The sequence below is a fragment of the Bombina bombina genome, chromosome 2 (assembly GCF_027579735.1).
Source record: "Bombina bombina isolate aBomBom1 chromosome 2, aBomBom1.pri, whole genome shotgun sequence".
In the NCBI taxonomy this organism is placed as follows: domain Eukaryota; kingdom Metazoa; phylum Chordata; class Amphibia; order Anura; family Bombinatoridae; genus Bombina; species Bombina bombina.
The window spans coordinates 484,745,577-484,769,807 of record NC_069500.1 but is presented as its reverse complement, the minus strand read 5'-3'; the positions used below and the strand labels follow the sequence as shown (position 1 = coordinate 484,769,807).

The 24,231-nt window shown below is 40.4% G+C and overlaps 1 protein-coding gene across 3 annotated transcripts in view; it reads right to left on the bottom strand.

Annotated features, from left to right (window-relative positions):
- Positions 1 to 3,733: 3,733 nt before the first annotated feature.
- RASAL1 (RAS protein activator like 1) overlaps positions 3,734 to 24,231 on the bottom strand; it is a 310,566-nt gene continuing 290,068 nt past the window's right edge. For 2 of the 3 annotated variants that reach the window (XM_053702170.1, XM_053702169.1), the window contains exons 16-21: positions 11,252 to 11,424; positions 9,918 to 10,058; positions 9,306 to 9,441; positions 9,097 to 9,217; positions 7,664 to 7,743; positions 3,734 to 4,126 (exon numbers count right to left, since the gene is read on the bottom strand). In XM_053702170.1, the coding sequence (XP_053558145.1) occupies positions 4,008 to 4,126; positions 7,664 to 7,743; positions 9,097 to 9,217; positions 9,306 to 9,441; positions 9,918 to 10,058; positions 11,252 to 11,424 (770 nt within the window). In that variant the 3' untranslated portion in view covers positions 3,734 to 4,007. Of the gene's footprint in view, positions 4,127 to 7,663; positions 7,744 to 9,095; positions 9,218 to 9,305; positions 9,442 to 9,917; positions 10,059 to 11,251; positions 11,425 to 24,231 lie in introns of those variants that run through there. The other variant, XM_053702172.1, reaches the window with a different exon arrangement.

The following is a 24,231-nucleotide window of genomic DNA, read 5'->3' as shown; positions in this document are numbered from 1 at the left end:
TAGCAAAAATGTTTCTAGTAAAAGTTAACATTTTTCTCTGCACGTGCATGTGAAGCATAGTTAGATATTCTCAGTGCACCATAATTGTAAATACTACAGCTACTCAGAGGTCCAGTGGAGGCTTGCATCATGTCAGCAATTAAAAAATGAAAGTCATTAGCAGATGGTACAAGCACCTTAGGCTATCTGAACAAGTACTGTGTTTAAAATGCTGTTGCACGGTGCATACTTAAATACACTTTTGAAACAGCTATAGCTTTTATTAGAAGGATTTTTGCTTATACACTTATATTACAAAAGTGCTTCAATTCAAAACTAAAATGCATCCATGTGGATTCCAATTTTGGCTGTAATGTCCTTTTAAACTTTACAGAGACGCTTATTTTTTAAAATACTTACCTTTGTGTTATGGTAAACATAATGCAGATCCTCCACTTTCTTTAGCAGATTGATGACAAATCCGTCTTCCTCTAATCGTTGTGTGCCCCCTGTGGTGTTCAGCTCGTGGGGCAACACAACGATTGAATGAAGCCGGATAGGGCATGTAATTTTAAACAACTTTTAAACTTACTTTTTTCATCAAATTTGCTTTGTTCTCTTGGTATTCTTAGTTGAAAGCTAAATCTAGGTAGCCGTTGAACTGCCTCTTATCAGTGCCTTTTGACAGTTAGACACTGCTAGTTCATGTGCGTCATATAGATAACATTGTGCTCACGCCCGTGGAGTTACTTATCAGAGGACACTGATTGGCTAAAATGCAAGTCTGTCAAAAGAACTGAAATAAGGGGGCAGTCTGCAGAAGTTTAGATACAAGATAATCACAGAAGTAAAAAGTGTATTTATATAACTGTATAGGTTATGCAAAACTGGGGAATGGGTAATAAAGGGATTATCTATCTTTTTAAACAATACAAATTCTGGAGTAGACTGCCCCTTTAAGTGAAAGAAACATTCCTTAAAAGACATTAGAAGTTATTATAATATACTATTATAATAAACAATTACCTAGTGGTCATAGGTTCATTTTATCACTTACCTGAGTATCTTTTTGCATGTGTGAAGGTCCACTGAAAATCCTGTAGAGACCTGTTCCTTAGAGTTTTTTATTTATTTGTGTCTATCATTTTCTGTTATAAGTGTAATTAGAGCAAATTTAACAATTAAAACAGTCTCTTCTAATGGAGTGGAAAGAATACGAATAACAAAACACCAGAGCTCACATACATATCTCATGGCAAATCCAGTGAATTGAAACAGGGACCATTGTTAGGGACAAGCACTTTGGCATGCACTGTTCATCAATAAATAATTGGGGTGTTTGCTATTCAGAAAGTCAAACTTTCATGGTTCAAATAGAGCAGCGTTCTTCAAACCACGGATTGGGAACCATTACTGGGTCACAACACAATGTTTACTGGGTCAAGACTTTTGTGTGTTGCATGAGAGTGTGTGTGGTGTGTGTGTATGTGCTGTATGAGGGTGTGTGTGTGTTGCATGAGAGTTTGTGTGTGTGTGTTTGTGTGGTGTATGGTGTGTGTTGCATGAGAATGTGTGTGTGTTGTATGAGTGTGTGTGTGTTGTATGAGTGTGTGTGTGTTGTATGAGTGTGTGTGTGTTGTATGAGTGTGAGTGTGTGTGTGTTGTATGAGTGTGTGTGTGTTGTATGAGTGTGTGTGTGTTGTATGAGTGTGTGTGTGTTGTATGAGAGAGTGTGTGTTGTATGAGAGAGTGAGTGTGTTGTATGAGAGTGTGTGTATGTTGTATGAGGGTATATATGTTGTATGAGGGTGTGTGTGTTGTATGGTGTGTTGTATGAGTGTGTGTGTTTTATGGTGTGGTGTGTGTGTGTTATATGAGGGTGTGTGTGTGCTGCATGAGAGTGTGTGTGTTGTATAAGTGTGTGTGTATTGAATGGTGTGGTTTGTGTGTTATATGAGGGTGTGTGTGCTGTATGAGTGTGTGTATGTTGTATGGTGGGGTGTGTGTGTTGTATGAGTGTGTGTTGTATAGTGTGGTGTGTGTGTGTTGTATGAGTGTGTGTGTGTTGTATGGTGGTGTGTGTGTGTTGTATGAGTGTGTTTGTGTGGTGTGTTGTATGAGGGTGTGTGTGTGTTGCATGAGTGTGTGTGTTGTATAAGTGTGTGTGTGTTGTATGGTGTGGTTTGTGTGTTGTATGAGGGTGTGTGTGTGTGTTGTATGAGAATGTGTGTGGTGTGTGTGTGTTGTATGGTGTGATGTGTGTGTTGTATGAGTGTGTTTGTGTGGTGTGGTGTGTGTTGTATGAGGGGGTGTGTGTGTTGCATGAGTGTGTGTGTTGTATAAGTGTGTGTGTGTTGTATGGTGTGGTTTGTGTGTTGTATGAGGGTGTGTGTGTTGTATGAGAATGTGTGTGGTGTGTGTGTGTTGTATGGTGTTGTTTGTGTGTTGTATGAAGGTGTGTGTGTGTTGCATGAGAATGTGTGTGGTGTGTGTTGTATGGTGTGGTGTATGAGTGTGTGTGTGTGGTGTGTGTGTTGTATGAGGGTGTGTGTGTTGCATGAGTGTGTGTGTTGTATAAGTGTGTGTGTGTTGTATGGTGTGGTTTGTGTGTTGTATGAGGGTGGTGTGTGTGTGTGTTGTATGAGGGTGTGTGTGTCTTGCATGAGTGTGTGTGTGTTGTATAAGTGTGTGTGTCTGTGTGTTGTATGGTGTGGTTTGTGTGTTGTATGAGGGGGTGTGTGTTGTATGAGTGTGTGTGTGTGTGGTGTGTGTGTTGTATGAGGGTGTGTGTGTTGCATGAGTGTGTGTGTGTGTTGTATAAGTGTGTGTGTTGTATGGTGTGGTTTGTGTGTTGTATGAGGGTGTGTGTGTGTTGCATGAGAATTTGTGTGGTGTGTGTGTGTGTTGCATGAGAATTTGTGTGGTGTGTGTGTGGTGTATGAGATTGTGTGTGTGTTATTACCTTTTACAACATTTTCAAGTTTGGTTACAATCAGGAAAAAAAAAGTATGCACACATTTTAGTAACTTTGTTAAAAAATGCAGCTATCTTGTTGTATATTACGACTAAGCATAAAAATAGGGTCGCAAAGATATGTGATGTAATATCATGACACTGGGTCTCGGGAAAAAAGTTTGAAGTACCCTGAGATAGAGCATACAATTTTAAACAACTTTCCAATGTACTTCTTTTATCAAACTGACTTTGTTCTCTTGGTAACCTTTTTTTTTTTTTTTAAATGTACCTAGGTAGACCCTGGAGCAGCAATACACTACTGGGAGCTCGCTGGTGATTGGTGGCTACACACATTGGCTCACCAGATGTGTTCAGCTAGAGCCTACTAGTGCATTGTTGCTGACTTTGGGGTTTGTGTTACTTCTAGCGCGGTCTCCCTGCTATTTCCGGTGACCAGAAGGGAGGAGGGAGGGTATAATAGCACGGTATAATAAACAAGAAAACCCTTAGCGACCGCCGATGTACATGGTACATCGTGGTCGTTAAGGAGTTAACAGTGTGTTTAACAAATGTACAGGGGGTAGCTACATTTATTTGCCAGCAACAGTGCAATAATAAAAAAAATGCTGCAACATATTAGAGTTGTTTGTGCCCCTTTAACTTCAAAATCAAAATGAACAGCTTTAACATATCCTAAAAAATCCTTTTTCACATGTTTAAATGATCGTCTTTTTCATATGTAAGATAGAAATTGTTTTGTTTAATAGGTCACCTCTAAGACAGAAATGAAACTGTAGGCCAGTGGGTAATAAATGTATGTATTTAAAAAGCGCTAAATCCAGACCCCATGGGAGAGGCTGTGGAGAGCTGAAGGAACTGCTGACAGACTCACATTTAGTATAAAAGCACAACATGCACCACAGGCAGTCTACTGAGGTCACACAGAGCTGGTGAGCAATACAGGAAATGGTCCTTCATTTGTGTTTTTATTTCCCCCCTATACACCTCACAAAAATACAAAAGATCTGGCAGTTATCGTCCTGCACTGTGAAATTTCCAGGCTTCTGGCTTTTCTAGGTACAATGACTGTGATTGGGTGTTTCCTCCCTCTCCTTCCTTTCAAACGTTTGGTGGGTTCTCTCTAGATCCTCCATAGCTGACAGCAGTCGTTTTAGAGGAGAAGAAACAGGCCCTAAGAAAAGGTGGCAATATTAGTCATTATATTTTCTGAATAGACGGCTAGATTACGAGTCTTGTGTTAGGCTTAAAAAGCAGCGTTGGCCGGTCCCAACGCTGCTTTTTAACGCCCGCTGGTATTACGAGTCTTGCAGGTACAGGTGTACCGCTCACTTTTTTGGCCAGACTGGGAAATACCGCAAATCCACTTACGTCAATTGCGTATCCTATTTTTCCAATGGGACTTGCATAGCGCCGGTATTACGAGTCTGACAAAAAGTGAGCGATAGACCCTCTCCTGTCAAGACTGGTACCGCATTTAAAAGTCAGTAGTTAAGAGTTTTATACTACAACGTCGTAGCATAAAACTCTTAACTAAAGTGCTAAAAAGTAACTAACACCCATAAACTACCTATTAACCCTAAAACCGAGGCCCTCCCACATCGCAAACACTATAATAAAAATTTTAACCCCTAATCTGCCGAACCGGACATCGCCGCCACTATAATAAATATATTAACCCCTAAACCGCCGCACTCCCGCCTCGCAAACACTAGTTAAATTTTATTAACCTCTAATCTGCCGTTCCTAACATCACCACAACATACCTACATTTATTAACCCCTAATCTGCCGCCCCCAATGTCGCTGCCACTATATTAAAGTTATTAACCCCTAAATCTAAGTCTAACCCTAACACCCTCTAACTTAAATATCATTTAAATAAATCTAAATAAAAATAACTATCATTAACTAAATTATTCCTATTTAAAACTAAATACTTACCTATAAAATAAACCCTAAGATAGCTACAATATAACTAATAGTTACATTGTAGCTATCTTAGGGTTTATTTTTATTTTACAGGGAAGTTTGTATTTATTTTAACTAGGTAGAATAGTTATTAAATAGTTATTAACTATTTAATAACTACCTAGTTAAAATAAAGACAAATTTACCTGTAAAATAAAACCTAACCTAAGTTACAATTACACCTAACACTACACTATAATTAAATTAATTCCCTAAATTAAAAACAATTAAATACAATTAAATAAAATTATCTAGCGTACAACCCCCCCCCCCCCACTAAACTACAGAAAATAATAAACAAATTACAAGATTTTTAAACTAATTACACATAATCTAATCCCCCTAACAAAATAAAAAAGCCCCCCCAAAATAAAAAAGCCCTACCCTACACTAAATTACAAATAGCCCTTAAAAGGGCCTTTTGCCATGCATTGCCCCAAAGTAATCAGCTCTTTTAGCTGTAAAAAAAGTACAAATCCCCCCCCAACATTAAAACCCACCACCCACACAACCAACCCTACTCTAAAACCCACCCAATACCCCCTTAAAAAAACCTAACACTAACCCCTTGAAGATCACCTTACCGGGAGAAGTCTTCACCCAACCGGGCCGAAGTCCTCAACGAAGCCGGGAGAAGTCTTCATCCAAGCCGGGCGAAGTGGTCCTCCAGACGGGCAGAAGTCTTCATCCAGACGGCATCTTCTATCTTCATCCATCCGGCACGGAGCGGGTCCAACTTCAAGATATCCGGCGCTGAGCATCCTCTTCCATTGAAGTCTTCTTACTAAATGACGGTTCCTTTAAGTGACGTCATCCAAGATGGCGTCCCTTCAATTCCGATTGGCTGATAGAATTCTATCAGCCAATCGGAATTAAGGTAGAAAAAATCCTATTGGCTGATGCAATCAGCCAATAGGATTGAACTTCAATCCTATTAGCTGATCCAATCAGCCAATAGGATTGAGCTGGCATTCTATTGACTGTTCCAATCAGCCAATAGAATGCCAGCTCAATCCTATTGGCTGATTGCATCAGCCAATAGGATTTTTTCTACCTTAATTCCGATTGGCTGATAGAATTCTATCAGCCAATCGGAATTGAAGGGACGCCATCTTGGATGACGTCACTTAAAGGAACCGTCATTTAGTAAGAAGACTTCGATGGAAGAGGATGCTCCGCGCCGGATATCTTGAAGATGGACCCGCTCCGCGCCGGATGGATGAAGATAGAAGATGCCGTCTGGATAAAGACTTCTGCCCGTCTGGAGGACCACTTTGCCCGGCTTGGATGAAGACTTCTCCCGGCTTTGTTGAGGACTTCGGCCCGGTTGGGTGAAGACTTCTCCCGGTAAGGTGATCTTCAAGGGGTTAGTGTTAGGTTTTTTTAAGGGGGTATTGGGTGGGTTTTAGAGTAGGGTTGATTGTGTGGGTGGTGGTTTTTAATGTTGGGGGGGATTTGTAAATTTTTACAGGTAAAAGAGCTGATTACTTTGGGGCAATGCCTCGCAAAAGGCCCTTTTAAGGGCTATTTGTCATTTAGTGTAGGGTAGGGCTTTTTTTATTTTGGGGGGGCTTTGTTATTTTGTTAGGGGCATTAGATTAGGTGTAATTAGTTTAAAAATCTTGTAATTTGTTTATTATTTTCTGTAATTTAGTGTTTGTTTTTTTTTGTACTTTAGATAATTTTATTTAATTGTATTTAATTTAGGGAATTAATTTAATTATAGTGTAGTGTTAGGTGTAATTGTAACTTAAATTAGGTTTTATTTTACAAGTAAATGTGTCTTTATTTTAACTAGGTAGTTATTAAATAGTTAATAACTAATTAATAACTATTCTACCTAGTTAAAATAAATACAAACTTGCCTGTAAAATAAAAATAAACCCTAAGCTAGATACAATGTAGCTATTAGTTATATTGTAGCTAGCTTAGGGTTCATTTTATAGGTAAGTATTTAGTTTTAAATAGGAATTATTTAGGTAATAATAGTAATTTTATTTAGATGTATTTAAATTATATTTAAATTAAGGGGTGTTAGGGTTAGGGTTAGACTTAGATTTAGGGGTTAATAACTTTAATATAGTGGCAGCGACGTTGGGGGCAACAGATTAGGGGTTAATAAGTGTAGGTAGGTTGCGGCAACATTAGGGGCGGCAGATTAGGGGTTAATAAATATAATGTAGGTGTCGGCGATGTTGGGGACAGCAGATTAGGGGTTCATAAGTAAAATGTAGGTGGCGGCGGTGTCCGGAGCGGCAGATTAGGGGGTTAATAATATTATGCAGGTGGCGGCGATGTCGGGGATGGCAGATTAGGGGTTAATAAGTGTAAGATTAGGGGTGTTTAGACTTTGGGTTCATGTTAGGGTGTTAGGTGTAGACATAAATGTATTTTCCCCATAGGAATCAATGGGGCTGCGTTAGGAGCTAAACGCTGCTTTTTTGCAGGTGTTAGGTTTTTTTTCAGCCGTCTCTCCGTTGATTCATATGGGGAAATCGTGCACGAGCACGTTCAGCCAGCTCACCGCTAACGTAAGCAGCGCTGGTATTGAGGTGAGATTTGGAGCAAAATTTTGCTCTACGGTCACTTTTTTGCGGTTAACGCCTGGTTTGTAAGAACCCGTAATACCAGCGCTGTCTGTAAGTGAGCAGTGAGCATAAACTGCTCGTTAGCACCGCACAGCCTCTAACGCAAAACTCGTAATCTAGGTGAGATAATGTATGGTGGTTATGGAGCTTTACCTTCAGCTGACTTCTGATTGTGACTTCTGACATCTGATTTCCCTGAGCTCCCACTTTCTGCATCCTCAAGAAATTTATTCCTAGCATTCAAAAACAAAAGGTCAAAAGGCGCCATGGAGGTGCAGAAAAAAGGAAGTAAAACTCAGAGAACAAAGGAAGTCACATGAAGGGAAAAAAAACTACACTATGTAAAATCTATAGGGTAATGGGTTTATATTGGGTGCCACAGTAATTCACAGAGTTAAGGGAGGCCTCATTCAGTATACGTGAGAATGTAATCAACATAGCTAGTACTAACAGGTGTCCAGTGTTCAATAGGACAATCCTATATTGTGGGCTGTCCAGTAAAATCTATACACAAATACTGAACAGTTTGGTTAAAGTCTCCTAAGTGTAAGATCAATGCATCTATGTAATAGTAATATGTCCCTGGAAAAAGTGACACTGCACAAGTCCTATGTGTTATTGACAACAAAGAAGAGTAGAAAAAATACAATCATTGGAGCCAGTAGGATAAAAAGTCTATGCTCTGTGTTTTCTTGCTCGCATCCATGGGGTGAAAAAGAGGCCATTGTCTGACCCCCTCTCTCCCACCCATACCTAGTCACCTGCAGTATTTATGCCGAGGGCCGTTGGTAACCCTATACCCTGCACTAATATAAACTCTAGGCGTTGTGTAAGCTTGATTTATAGTTGCTACTGTGTAACAACTATAACATAACACATGCTGCTGTGACTGGTCGCTTACAAAAGGTGTAGAATGAAAAGGAAAGGTGAGATTACTGTCCAGTAGTGGGTCCTAGGCAAAATAACAAATTGCACCTATCAATATAAACCAGGGCAGGAGAACACAGTATTTTGATAATGCCAAGTTGCCTTAAAGGGACACTAAACCCACGTTTTTTCTTCTTGATTTAGATAGAGCATGCGATTTTAAGCAACTTTCTAATTTACTCCTATTATCAATTTTTCTTCGTTCTCTTGCTATCTTTATTTAAAAAGCAGGAATGTGATGCATAGGAGCCGACCCATTTTTGGTTGAGAACCTGGGTTATGCTTGCTTATTGGTGGTTAAATGCAAGCCTCCAATAAGCAAGCACTATCCATGGTGCTGAACCTAAAATGGGCTGGCTGCTAAGATTTACATTCCTGCTTTTAAAATAAAGATAGCAAGAGAACAAAGAAAAAATGATAATAGGAGTAAATTAGAAAGTTGCTTAAAATGTCATGCTCTATCTGAATCATGAAAGAAAAAAATGTGGGTTCAGTGTCCCTTTAAGAACATGTGTCTAGCTACTATGGGGGTATTCTTGCTATGTAATCCTGCTTCCATTTCTAACACTGATTCACCAATGTTTATTAATTGTTACAGGGCTTAGGAAATAGGGCATATTAGTCTAACCTTTTGTATTCTAAAACTAAAACACACAAACCTGAGCACGTCCTTTGCCAGCAGTAAATGACGATACAACACTTGGGCCTCTGCATCCGGATCCAAAGGGTCACTCCAGTCTCCCAGCGTCACTGCCAAATGTGTGCGACTGCAGCCACGCACTGAATGAGAAACAGAGGGTGAATATATGGTGACACTCTAGCTGTTACAGGGGACTGCTTATATACTGTATATCTATATATGTCTTACCTGTACGGTCAGACTGTAAGCAGCAGGTCCAGTGGGAATTGCGATACGCCCCAGGGTGATAGGTTTGCAGCAGGCGCTGGTTGCACAGACTGACCTTCCTGAGAGCAGACAGCCACTGATTCAACTCATTGACGTTCTGTGCACAAATCAGAGTATGCACTGGAAACAATTGTGTGTCGGCTATATATACATAATGTAGTCATTGTGCTGCTAAACTTATACTGAATATGCATAATGTGACAAGGCATAACACTGTGTGTCATGTGTCTAATCTTGTACATATATAATACATCTCAACCTGCACTGTATATATAAAGAATTATCCCTTCAACTGTGCTGCCCTAGGCACTGATAAATCTGCAGCTACCAAACCTCAGCTGACCAACAATTTTTCAAATAAACTTCTCAAAACCAGAGGCCATGAACACATGGAGGGGTCATACAATTCCCCTAAACAAACAAGGATAATTTTTATAATAAAATTAACAAATAAAACATTTGGAGGGCAAAAGAATTGGAAGCATAATGCCATAGACTTACTTTACAGAATGTGTGCCCTGTTGCTGCCCTAAGGTGTTCTAGGCTAAAATGTGTTACTGCTTTGACATTCACCTTGCACTGTATATACATAATGTGCCCCCCTTGTGGCTCACTGTCCTGGCTGATGATCTGCATCATGTTTGGCTGCTGGAAGGCATTTTCATCCACTCGCTCCACAGCACAGATCCGATGCACTGGGATTGTGGCACGCACCTGTTAGTTAATGAGATTACCTTTTTATTAGAAACACTTTCACTCTCACCTTAAAGGGCCATAATACCCAAATGTTTAAAAACTTGAAAGTGATGCAGCATAGCTGTAAAAAGCTGATTAGAAAATATCACCTGAACATCTCTATGTAAAAAAGAAAGATATTTTACCTCAAAATTTCCTCAGTAGCCACCTCCCATTGTAAAGGATTTCTAAGCAGCATATTAGTATGTCTGTCCTGGGACATCTGAAGGGATGAGCATCGTGCACTCTCATATTATTTCACCAATCAGGTAAAGGAAGCTTACTATGAAAATCTCATGAGAGTTAAGTCAAATCTCATGAGATCACAGTAAGAGTTCATGACCTCAGCACTGCTGATGCTGATTGGCTGCTGTTCATTTCTTCATTTTTTTTTAATTTTTTTACCTGCAGCTGGGAGCAGCTGAGTTTAACTTTTTACACAGAACTTACTCTGCTGAGCTGAGGAAATTGTGAGGTAAAATATCTTCCTTTTTTACATAGAGATGCTCAGGTGATATTTTCCTGTCAGCTTTTTACAGTTATACTGCATCAGTTTCAAGTGATTTAGCATATGAGTATTATGTCCCTTTAAGCAAAACATTTAGAAGAACAAAAAAAATCACTCTGTGAGGTTGTTCTATCTGAGAATAACTGGGTATATATCCTGTTGATATGTGTATTTAATCCCTAGTGGATTTTACACCCAGTCTGCTCTAGGATATTTTGTCCATGCCACGTAATAGGCATCCAGTTTTATGTACCCTCCAGGACATAGGATGTGGACACAGTCCATTTCTAGGTTTTTATGCATTTTCTAGGGAGGTGACATAAATTAGATCACCCTTGCTGGTTTGTACAGCAAGTAGGCTTTGATGCCAGCACAGAAGGCTGTCATGGAGATGCTGAAGGGAGGCATTTGGGCTTATAGCAATGGCCAATAGCTGTAACTAAATCCTCTATTTTATGTTTTTAGCATTTGCTGCTATGATGGAGCTTATTTTGTGCAGTGTATGAGAGTATAAAATAGATTGTGATACTTCCAAAACCTTGCATACCCTTGATATCTTGACTGTACATTACTATGAAATGGGGTTTTTGTTATAGTCAAAAGGTACTATTAATTCTGGAGAAATACAGAACAAATGTCAAGGAAAATAATCTATGATTTTCACCTGCCAGTCTGGGGACTTGGAATAAGAAAGAGTCTGGCTGCTCAACCAAAAATATCTCTTCTTAAAGGTAAAACGAGTAACCAGGTTCACAGCCTCTGCTTTTCTCTTATGGAGGAATCCTTCCTTTATGGTAACTGATGGGTGGAAGAGGGTCCGAGACAGCTGTCCACATTCTAAAAGAAACAGATAAGATTAAAAGAAAGAAACCGCAAAAGAGCAAGAGATAGAGTGAATAGCATGGGAAAATGGAAGAAGAGTGCATAGAAAAAATAGGAGCTGATGTGTATGAGCATTTAAAAAGTAAGAGTATGAGGGACAGAAAAAGAAGAAAAGTAGAGTGGCAAAAAAATATATGAACAAATAGTAAAATAAAAAGTTATGGATAAAAGAACAATCAAGGATGATATGAGTTATAGGAGGATACGTGGAAGAGAGTAAAAAAGGAAGAAAAGATTTTGGTTTGCAAAAAAGAAGGTAAGAAATAGGAAGAGAAAAATAATTCCCAAGTATACGTCAAAATGAAACATATGGCAGAAGGTCCCATCCTAGCTGAGAGCAGATCAGAAAGCCTATGACTGAGTGAGACAACTATCAGATCTCATAGGTTGGGTGAAAGCCTATGACTGAGTGAGACAACTATCAGATCTCATAGGTTGGGTGAAAGCCTATGACTGAGTGAGACAACTATCAGATCTCATAGGTTGGGTGAAAGCCTATGACTGAGTGAGACAACTATCAGATCTCATAGGTTGGGTGAAAGCCTATGACTGAGTGAGACAACTATCAGATCTCATAGGTTGGGTGAAAGCCTATGACTGAGTGAGACAACTATCAGATCTCATAGGTTGGGTGAAAGCCTATGACTGAGTGAGACAACTATCAGATCTCATAGGTTGGGTGAAAGCCTATGACTGAGTGAGACAACTATCAGATCTCATAGGTTGGGTGGTTAGTCACCAGCCAATTATTTCTATGCCCTGTTCCTCACTGAAGTGCAAGGGGTAGATTTATCATAGTGCAAGCGGACAAGAGACGATGTAGCATATCATGTCCGCTGCACATCGATAAATGCCGACAGCATACGCTGTCTGCATTTATCATTGCACCAGCAGTTCTTGTGAACTGCTGGTGCAATGCCGCCCTCTGCAGATTTGCGGCAACCGGATTGCATTCGATCGGGTTGATTTCTGTCCGTGGCCTCAGAGCAGGCGGACAAGTTATGGAGCAGCGGTCTTTAGACCAGTGTTTTTCAACCAGTGTGCCGTGGAACACTAGTGTGCCGTGAGAGATCCTCAGGTGTGCCGCGGCAGACTGACAACAGTGTGACATATTTTTTACATTTTGCTTGTTTTGATGTGACAGGCTCATCAGGCAGGCATCATTTACAACCATGACATGTTGACATTCATTCACAGACAATCATTATGATGTATAATATATGCTGTATTAGGCTACAATGTGTGATTTTGTAAAATTTTGGGATGGTGGTGTGCCGCAGGATTTTTTAATGTAAAAAAGTGTGCCACGGCAAAAAAAATGTTGAAAATCACTGCTTTAGACCATTGCTTCATAACTTCTGTTTTGCAGAAACAGGGGCATCAAGCTCCATACGGCCCCTATGAGTACACTACCACCATATATACTATTCCTTATCTTATTTGTTATAAATGGCTCAGCGGGCCAGTAACCTGGAAAATACTTTTGTGAGCTGTTTAACAAGTTATTTTTTAGAATGTCAGCTCATCTTATTGGATCAGTTCTACAATGTTTATCTTCTGTAAAGTATACAACAAAATCTGCCCTATCGGCTGGAGTAACTTACCTACTCTGTCAAAAAAAAAAGTGTGAAGTAGAGATGAAACAAGTGATGTTTATTATTCTTTAATTAATGGAACTCAAAAAATGAAGTCTAGTTTGCAATTCTTCTTGGAGAAAATCACACACGCCGTGATAAATAATTTTGAACACATAGCTCCCCAGACAACTGATATTTGATTTTGCTTGAACTGCAGATGACATCACATGTGACTACCAGCATCCCCAGCATGAATGTGTGTCAGGTGTGTGTGTGTGCACATGGATTAACTGCAAATTCACAAGAATAAATACACAGAAAGAGTAATAACCTCTTAAAGGCATTTTGAGAAACAAAAATGCACTCAAAAATGCTTCTAGTGCTGTGAATTTCAAATGTGACTTAAATGTCATATTTAAAATAATTTAAAGGTACATAATAAAGCTCAAAATGCAATTTCACATAAAAGGTTTTATTATTGCTAACAAACACCTAAATTACAAGTTTTCAGGTACGGCTATACTGCTGAAAAATTGGCCTTTGCTCGCGGAATGGCAGGTCACCCGTATTACAAATTGCGGCGATACAGCTATACCGCAAGGGTCTTCATTCTGCACTCAAATTTTTTTTTTTATTTGAGTGTGGAATCTTCAGGTCTCCCGTATTACAAGTTGTTTGGTCAGGCTATTCCACTATCGTTATAGCTTATATCTCCACGATCCATTCCGTGATCAAAAACCAGTAGTTATGGATTTTGATTTGAACAGCTAATAGGATTTCAGTAGCTCTCATCCTATTGGCTGATTTGAAAATGTCAGCCAATAGGAATGCCAGGTACCCCAAATATAAAATGGGTACCTTACATTCAATCTTCAGTGTGCGGAGACGATCGCATGAAGAGGATCCTCCGCAGCCGCCGGTCCTGCTCCGTGGCCACCTCCGCTCCGCGCTGCCTTTGCTTTGGAAGAAGATTGAAGATGTCCCCGCGCTGGATGAAGATAGAGCCGCCTGGAAGAAGACCTTCACTGCCGGACTTCAGATTAGGAGGTGTTTTTATTTTGGGCTGGCTTTTTTGGTTTTATAGGGGTATAAGATTAGGTTTAATTTTTATTATTTTGGATCATTTTGTTTATTATTTTTGTAATCTTAGATTTTTTTTATTTTTTGTAATTTTAGAGGGTTTTTTTTGTAAAGTTATTTTTTTTATTTTTTTCGTAGTGTTAGAATTTTTTTATTTTTATTTAGGTTTTTTTATTTTTATTTTATTTTATTAAAATAGTAATGTTAGTTTTTTTATAGTTTAAGCTTAGGTTTTTTTATTTCACAGGAAAGTTTTTATTTATTTTAAGGTAGTTATATTGTAACTTTAATTTAAAGTTAGCGAGTGTTAGGTTTAGGGTTTAATAGTTTAATTTAGTGTGTCGCGTTGTGGGGGGCTGGTGGTTTAGGGGTAATAGCTTTATTTTAGTAGTTGCGATGTGGGGGGCTGGCGGTTAAGGGGTTAATAGGTTTATTTTAGTAGTTGCTATGTGGGGGGAGACGGTTTAGGGGTTAATAGGATATTATAGTAGTTGCGTGTGGGGGGCCAGCAGTTTAGGGGTTAATAACTTTATTTAGTGTTGGCAATGTCAGGGGCGGCGGATTAGGGGTATTTAGACTAGGGGTTTATGATAGGGTGTTTTGTCCCCAAAGACATCAATGGGGATTGCGTTATAGCCATTCCGCAATTGCAGGTGTTAGTTTTTTTCTAACACTTTTTTCTCCATTGATGTCAATAGGGAAAACGTGCACGAGCATGTCAAGTCAGGACTTAGCTTTTGTGCGGTATGGAGCTTAACGCACCATATCGCACAACAAAAGAAATTCTTTTTGTAACTTGTAATGGCAGCGCTATTGAAAGTGCGGTACTGCAAAAAAAGTGGTTTAGCCCATAACTTGTAATTTTGCAGAAAATTTTAGTTTTAAATGGTTATGCAATGCAGCAATTATTTCCGAAGGCATATATATATATAAAACAAAAAAGATCAATATATATTTAAGACAAATATTTGCATAAAAAATAGCCTGGCCTTTAAAGGGATACTAACCCCACGTTTTTTCTTTCATGATTCAGATAGAGCATGCAATTTTAAGCAACTTTCTAATTTACTCCTATTATCAATTTTTCTTTGTTCTCATGTTATCTTGATTTGAAAAAACAGTAATAAAAGGTTAGGAGCCGGACCATTTTTTAGTTCAGCACCTTGTTAGAGCTGCTGATTGGTTTGCTACATTTAGTTACAAATCAGCAAGTGCTACCCATGTGCTGAACTAAAAATGGTCTGGCTCTACAGTACTGCTTTTTCAAATCAAGATAGCATGAGAACAAAGAAAAATTGATAATATGAGTAAATTAGAAAGGTGCTTAAAATCTCATGCTCTATCTGAATCATGAAATAAAAAAAATGGGTTTAGTATCCCTTTAAGAAAACAGAGATAGCAAATCTGAGCCTTATATATCCAAATACTCAAGACATTAAACAGCATAAAGGTAGATTACAATCTCATAAGAAGAAGATGAAATGTAGATGGTCTCTTAGCAGATCCAAATGTCATAATACACTCTGTACGATGTAGACCTCATGGTTATAGCCAAACAAGATCAATTGCTACAAATCCAAATAGGAGAATCACCAGTGTATACCTTACTGCAGCAGGGGTGCTGAAAGCAGCAGAATAAGGGCAGCCGTACTCCAAAATCAAACTTTGTTTCATCAGTTTAAAAATATGAGAGGAGGATGACCATTTTACTAATTTCGCACCCATGATCATCTATGATTAATGTCACAGGAGCGAAACACGTAAAATGGTCATCCTCCTGTCATATTTTTCATCTGTTAGAATAAAGTTTGATGATTTTAAGAAGATTTTGGGTGCAGCTGACATTTTTGTGATTATGGATATATCCACCTCACAAGTCTAAAAATAACTGCAAGATGTTGTAGGAGCATAAACTGGGCTACAATAAAAAATATGAGTCAATGGCAATTAAATGTGCGAGCAGGGCTAAAGTAAACACAAATAGTAGCAGGAACGTAGGACAGTAGCTTGTACAACAGCAGAGAAACAGGAATGCACACACAGCCACTTTAGTAACTTCAGTTGTAGCAGGGACAGAACTACTGCAGGAGCAGTAGCACTGGGGTTTGAATACTGGGCGGGGGAGAATAGTAGTAAAGGCATCACCAAGGGGGGCCTTCTGCCTTTCCATTGTCAAGCTGGTCTTGCTTGCACTGCGTTACGTGTTCTCTAACAATATCTGTCATGCAGGCAGTGTGACTAACAAGTGCGTGCAGCAAGCAGACTGAGTGTAAGTTCATTAGACATCACACCCCAGAGTTTCAGAGGAGGCTAAGGCTGCCCTGGTTGGCTGTTTGCTTCCCTGACCCTACTGTGATTGGCCCTAGTGCATTATGACAAAAGGCATGGGCTGGTTAGGTTGGGGAGGGTTCTATAACTTTTATGTTGAAGTTGGAGAAGACTGGATTTGTCGCTATTATTCAAGCAACAGAACTGAACTGGCTGCAAAAGAGTGGCATCTGTTCTGCAGGGAGTGAGAAGAGTGAAGCTCGCAAGCCACTAGCCATTTTGTTGTTTATGTATACATTTCTAATATCATTTAGTTAAAAAAAAAATGTTCGTAGTGGGTTATTTCATAGTCATTGTTATTTTTTTGTGTGTATTGTTTATAATGACTAAAAGCCACAATTTTCAGTTGCATAAATACATGTTATTCTATATATTTATATATTATTGATATTATTACTATTAATTACGTCTGAGCTGACGCCGGAGGGACAACCAAAAAAATGTCTTGCACCAGGGCCTTCTGTTCACTGGCAGGAAGTCAGGAGAAGTGCAGGTGTAGTACTATATGTAGTATATAGAGCAGCAGAGACCCATGAATAGAACTGCTAGTGATGTACAGTGCTGTTATATTGCAGCAGCTATGGAGCTATAGTGGTTCATCACTAAAGGGACATGAAACCATTTTTTTTCTTCGCGATTCAGAAAGAACAATTTAAAAAAAGGTTTCAGTTTACTTCTATTATCAAATTTACTTAGTTCTGCTGGTATTCTTGGTTGAATGGCATACCTAGGTAGGTAGTGCGTACTTGTCTGGAACACTATATGGTAGCTGTTTTCCAAGAATGCTTTCGAGCATTAGACAACACCTAACAACAATGTAAAAAAAATGTTAAAAGCATTCTTACAAAACTGCTGCTATATGGTGCTCAAGGTGCATGCACACTCCTGAGGCTACCTACCCAGTTTTTAACAAAACACAACCAGAGAGTGAAGTAAATTAGAATGTTTACAAATTGTACACTCTGTCCGGATCATGCAAGAAAACATCATTTATGCTTACCTGATAAATGAATTTCTTTCATGGTGGTGAGAGTCCACAATCCATTACTCCTGGGAATTACTCTTCCTTATCACTAGGAGGAGGCAAAGATTCCCAAACCCAAAGAGCTCTATAAAAACCCTCCCACCTCACACATACCTCAGTCTAATGTATAGCAAGTGAGCAAAGTTAGGTAAGAAAAATTAATAAGAGCCATAAAGGAGCAGGGAATAAAGATGTAATAAACCCAAAACAAAGGGTGGGGTCTCGTGGACTCTCATCACCATGAAATAAATTAATTTATCAGGAAACTAATACCCAAGCTGTGGAGTCAACAAGTAATGCCATAAAGGAAGGGATTTAAAAAATACATTTTTTCACTTAGAAAATAAATCCACAACCCCACAAAAACCCAACAAGTGCAAAACATTTTTTTTTAAAATGCACTTAAAAATAAATCAATAAGGCAAAATCAAGATGAGACAACTGCCTGAAGACCTTTCTACAAAAGACTGCCTCAGAAGAAGCAAAAAACATTGAAATAGTAGAATTTTGTATAAGTATTCAAAGAAGACCAAGTAGCTGCTTTACAAATTTGGTCAACTGAAGCCTCATTCTTGAAAGCCGAAGAATTGCCACTAACCTAGTAGAATGTGCAGTAATCCATTGTGGTGGAGGCTGACCTGCCTCCAAGTAAGTCTTGTGATTTAAGAGTTTCAACCTAGAGGCAGACTCGGCTCCAGAAAGAATTAACTGGGGGGGGCGTTTTTTTTCAAGAGGGGGCACGCATTTTTTACAAAGCATGTATGAGAGTCAAAATAAGAGAAGAGTGAGGGGACATCCCTTACAAGAGAAATAAAATAAAGCTACACTGACAGTGCAATTACCACTCAGAGTGACATCAGCGTTTCTACTCAAATACAATCGCAACATAAACATCTGACAGAAGCACTTTTAATCCATACTGCACTGAGACTATAGTGGATATATCAAGCAAATGCATATAGAGAGTAAACTACTGGTTAATGTAATCAGCTGGTAATGTTAGTAAACGACATAAAATATGCGTGACATGAAGATATATTAGCATCAGGAAACCAAACGCTTTGCCTGTACAAGGTCGTGAGTGACCCGCTATGCCAGTCACAGGCTCAGAGCGAATGCTGCCGCCTACCCAGTGGGTATATAATGCAGACACAGAGCAGGGTCAAAGCTCGGTTAACACTGTATAATATGGTAAATAGAAAAGCTTCGGACTTACTGTAATACAGCAACCGGTGTGTGCCTCTGAGGGCCGCCATGTTTATGTAAAGCGGAAGCATTCCCTTAGTTAGTGTGCTGCTGCTGTCGGATGAGAAGGGCTCCTTCCCCTACTGCTTGTTTTGCTGGCCCAGTGCAGGCATTGGACTGTACCTTGAGCATGACACGCATATGGACTGGACAAGAGGTTGGCATTCTATAAGGAACCACCCACTGTGTGTGACTGGTATAGATAGACACGTTATGCTGGGAACACCTACTGCGTGTGACTGCTATATATACACTATAATGGGAACACCCACACCATGATTGATATGTACACAATTTGCTGAGTGGTTGCTGGTATCATTTGTGAACTGTTCCCATTGAGTGACTGGTTTACAAAGTTTTTTGACGTTTACAGTTCGGTCTGGTCTCATAGCTACCCTAGGTGAAGACGCATTGTGTGTAAGAGATTTATTCTATACAGTCTCCCTGTAAAAGGTCAGCATCATTCCACTGAGAAAGTGATACACACACAATATGCTGGGTGAATATCCACTTGTTGTGACTGGTATCATAACTAGGGTTACCACCTTTCCAGAATTATTACACACTTATTTATACAATAACAAAATTATTTTTTGAGGGGGCACAGCATTTCATTTGGGCGGGCATTGCCCGTCAATGCCCCCCCCTTGGAACCGACCCTGCCTAGAGGCCAAAGAAGCAGCAGAAACCTTCTGTCCTTTTCTAGCACCAGAAAAGTGAATGAACCAACTAGAAGTATGTCTAAAGTACTTAGTAGCATTAATATAATATTTCAATGTTCTAACAACATCCAAATTATGCAAAGATCTCCCTGAAGCATTCTTAGGATCAGGATACAAAGAAGGAACAACAATTTCTCTGCTAATGTTGTCTAAAGAAAAAAACTTTAGGCAAAAAGTCAAAAGTAGTTTGTAAAACTGCCTTATCCTGATGAAAAGCAAGATAAAGAGGATCACAAGAAAGAGCAGATAACTCAGAAACTCTTCTAGCAGAAGAATCAGCCAAAAGGAATACAAACATCCAAGAAAGCAGTTTAGTATCCACCTTATGCATATGTTCAAAAGGAGGAGACTGCAAAACCCTTAACATTTTTGTGAACATTCTCGGAGTTGTCGCCAGATCAAATGGTAGAATATCAAACTGAAAATGCTTGTCTAGAAAGGCAAACCTCAGAAACTGGTTCCCTGTGTATTAGAACATTAAGATAAGCATTATTGTGGACATAAACTGACCTTGCTGAACAAAAGACAGAATACTCCAAATAGTTTCCATTTTGAAAGAAGGAATGCTTACAAACTTGTTCAGAGCTTTCAGAACTAGGTCTGGTCTGAAAGAACCTTCCTTTTTTTGGAAGAAATTTGAATAAAATCCCATCCTCTCTTCCTGCAAAGGAACTGGTACAATCACTCCCATAGTTTCCAGATCTGAAATTGACTGGAAAAAAGCTTTAGCCTTTAAGGGATTCCTTGGAACATTGGACAGAAAAAACCTTCCTTTGCAAAGCCTTGTTCTGAAAACTATGCAATAACCCTGGGAAACTACCGTATTTGCTCAATTATAAGACAAGGTTTTTTAGGACCTTGTCTTATAATCGAGGCCGTCTTACTTTCAAACTCTGAGAGCCGCACGGAGGTCACGTGAGCTGCGCAGGGTCACAAGAGCTGCGTGGGGGTCATGTGAATGGGTTTCTTTCCACCCATCAGAAAACCCTGACTGCTAATGAGGTCATGTCATTGGTAATACTAACTGTTATTGCTGCATTTCATAACATTTACAGATATACGGTAATACTAATTATCATGATAACAGTATAACAAAATCATATGCATTCACCTCTTACTAGCATATAGGCGTAAAATCATTATATAAATATAAATAAATCTTTACCTACTATGAGGATGGAGATGGATTACGGTAATCTACAGCAATAAGGGACCCCTTATTTAAAGGGAAAGCATACTCTAATGATTAGTATTGCACTTATTTATGTGAAAGGAGCTGAGCTGTAAATTCTACCCACCTACTTGCTTAAAAGATATGTATATGAACGTTTTTCCCTCTGATACATGAAAGTTTGGGGGGTTGTCTTATAATCAGGGTCGTCTTATAACCTCTGGATCTGGGGCCACACCTTCATGCAAATTTGGTAGCAGGGATAGATTTCTTAGCCTGCTTTGACTTTCTTCCAGTTAGACTAAACACAAAAACAGGACCAGCACTATTATCAGAGACCAGTACTACCCGGAGTCACTGCCAAACTCACAAAGTATATAGCAAAAAAGTATCAAAAGCGGTAGACCAGAGCGATATATAAAAATCCCTTTATTGCTTCATCATAGGGATCTAAAGACACTTTGGGGCATATGTATCAAGGTCTGGCGGACCTGATCCGACACTGTGGATCAGGTCCGCCAGACCTCGCTGAATACGGCGAGCAATACGCTCGCCGTATTCAGCATTGCACCAGCAGCTCACAAGAGCTGCTGGTGCAACTCCGCCCCCCTGCAGACTCGCGGCCAATGGGCCGCCAGCAGGGGGGTGTCAATCAACCCGATCGTACTTGATCGGGTTAATTTCCGGCGATGTCTGTCCACCTGCTCAGAGCAGACGGACAGGTTATGGAGCATCGATCTTTGTGACCCCTGCTTCATAACTGCTGTTTCTGGTGAGCCTGCAGGCTCGCCAGAAACACGGGGCATCAAGCTCCATTCGGAGCTTGATACATATGCCCCTGTGTCTTTGGAGCCCCATGATGAAGCAATAAAGTGATTTTTATATATCACTCTGGTCTACCGCTTTTGATACTTTTTTGTTTTAGTTAACACTAGTCCCCAGACTGGGCCAGAGGAACCTTGCTTCTGAGCTGAGGAATCAACCGTTTGTACTTTATTCTGAAGAAAGGAACGAAAACTATTAGAAACTTTAGATTTCCCTTTAGACTTCTTGTCTTGAGGAAGAAATAACCCTTTACCTCCAGTAACAGTAAATATTAAAGAATCTAAATCACAACCAAACAGTTTTTTTCCCTGAAAAGAAAGAGACAATAGTTTGGATTTTGACACAATGTCAGCAGACCAGGACTTAGATTCTCCTAGCAAGAACTGCCAAAGACATGCTTTTGATATTGATCTTCATAATATCAATCACAGCATCACAAATAAAAGAATTGGCTTGCCCAAACACTATCACCTATATTATGATGAGGTGGCGAGGGCCGGAGCTTTTCTCCCGGAGTTCCTAGAGGCAAATATCCTGACTATCCCTAAAGATGGGAAGGATCCAGCGCTATGTGGTAGCTATCAGGCTATCTCACTCATTAACGTGGACGTGAAGATCTACGCTAAGGTCCTGGCGACCAGACTTGGACGACACTTGCCCTCGTTGATCCATTTGGATCAAGTGGGATTCGTACAAGGTAGGCAAGGCACGGATAATACCCGTAGGCTGCTCAATATCTTTATGGAAGCGGCTGACATGGGATTGCCCCTCCTCACCCTGTCTATGGATGCAGAAAAGGCGTTTGACAGGGTGGGGTGGGAATATATGTTTGGTATCTTGGAGCACTTTGGGATCCCCCGACCTTTCCGCACTGCTGTGGCCGCTCTTTATGCTTCCCCGACGGCTGTGGTCAAGGGCTTGGGTTTTTGTTCCCCTAAAATCACTATCAGGAATGGGACCAGACAGGGGTGTCCCCTGTCCCCACTCCTCTTTGCGCTGGCTATGGAGCCACTTGCAGAAGCAATTAGGAAAAACCCCATGATTCAGGGCCTTCAGATACATGATACACTTCAGAAGTTGGCGCTCTTTGCCGACGATCTCACCCTTTTTCTTACAAACCCGGTCTTGTCGCTCCCCCCCCTACAGGAGACGGAACAGAAAAGCCTTAAGAGACTTTATTCGTTCAAATGGTCAGTGAATGGGATACGACACCTTGGTGTCTTCCTATCACACGACAGGGGTATAGTGATATAGGAAAATTACACTGCTCTCCTAAAAGGGGTTGATACTCAACTGAAATCGAAGAAATATGAGGAGATATCATGGATGGGCATGATTGCTGCTCTGAAGATGATGATCCTCCCCAAGCTGACATATATCATGAGGTGTATCCCTATCCCAGTCCCGGTGAGGATAATGCGCAGCTTCCAGACACTGTTCAATTCATATATCTGGGATAATAAGAGACCTAGAGTTGTGGCAGCTACCCTTCAAGCGCCGGTTGAACGGGGGGCGGGGCTACGCCTGCCTAGTGTCCAACTGTACCACCAAGCGGCGATGATTTCTCATGCCTCAGCCTGGGGACAAGACCTCCCGCCCACGAGGTGGAGAGAGCTAGAACAAGCATCTCTCCCAGCATATATTGAACTCTCAGATCTGCTGTGGGTTCCCCCGCACTTAGCATCGCGGATAATTATTTCCAACCACCTGATTAAAGACTGTCATTCGGCTTGGTTCCAGTTGAGGCACAATTTGCTGATAGCCCCACATCCTTCGCCCATCCATCCTTGCATTGCCCTCCTACAGGGACTCCCCAATGTCAGGCTTACAGACTGGAAGAGTCTAGGGGTCGCATCATTAGGGGACTTCTACCTGAATGATAATCTCCTCCCGCCCCGAGACATGATCACAAGATTTGACATCCCTCGCCACTTGGAGTTCGACTATATGAGACTCAGATCCCTTATTAAGGCGTAGGGATTCCTGACCGATAAGATCAGGACACCCACCATCTGGGAGATTAGATGGAAAGCGGGCCTACAACTATATAAGCCCCTCACCACCCACTACAAATCCCTTTTAGGGCCTCCCACCCTTGTAAAAACAAGACACATGATCTCCTGGGAAACTGAACTGCGACTTACCCACACGACACTCGATTGGTCTAAGGCCATATTGGTGACTAAATCTGCACTACACTGTGTCACAATGTATGAACTTTATTTCAAGATTATTACTAGATTGCACCTAGTACCGACTAAACTTCGGACTCTGTACCCTGGGCACTCACCTCTGTGTTGGAGAGCCTGTGGAGAAATAGGCACTCCGCTCCATGTGTGGTGGTCTTGTGACAGTCTCCGACCGCTTTGGTCTAGATTATGCGCGGCCTGCATGGCCTTAGAACTGCTGCCACCGGATACTCCAAGCCTGGCCCTTCTTCATATTGGAATAAAAAAATTGCCGATCCATAGGAGATACTTATATGTTTATTTGCTGACCTCGGTTAAAATGCTGATAGCCAGGAACTGGAAGAAAATGCAACCTCCAAGATGGCAGGCTGTAGTTGACTATTTACAATACATCAAATCCATGGAAGACTATGTCTTCCGGATGAGAAACCAGTCAGGAACATCTAGCCTAATTTGGGAACCCTGGGAGACTTATCTGAAACAAACCTTATAATTAGGCCCTTCCCCTTAGAGCCCACTTCTGGAAACTCTTCCCCCCTAACCCCAGACGGTGCACCTCACTGTGATCATTCCGAGGTGCCTCTCGTTTACTGACGGGGAT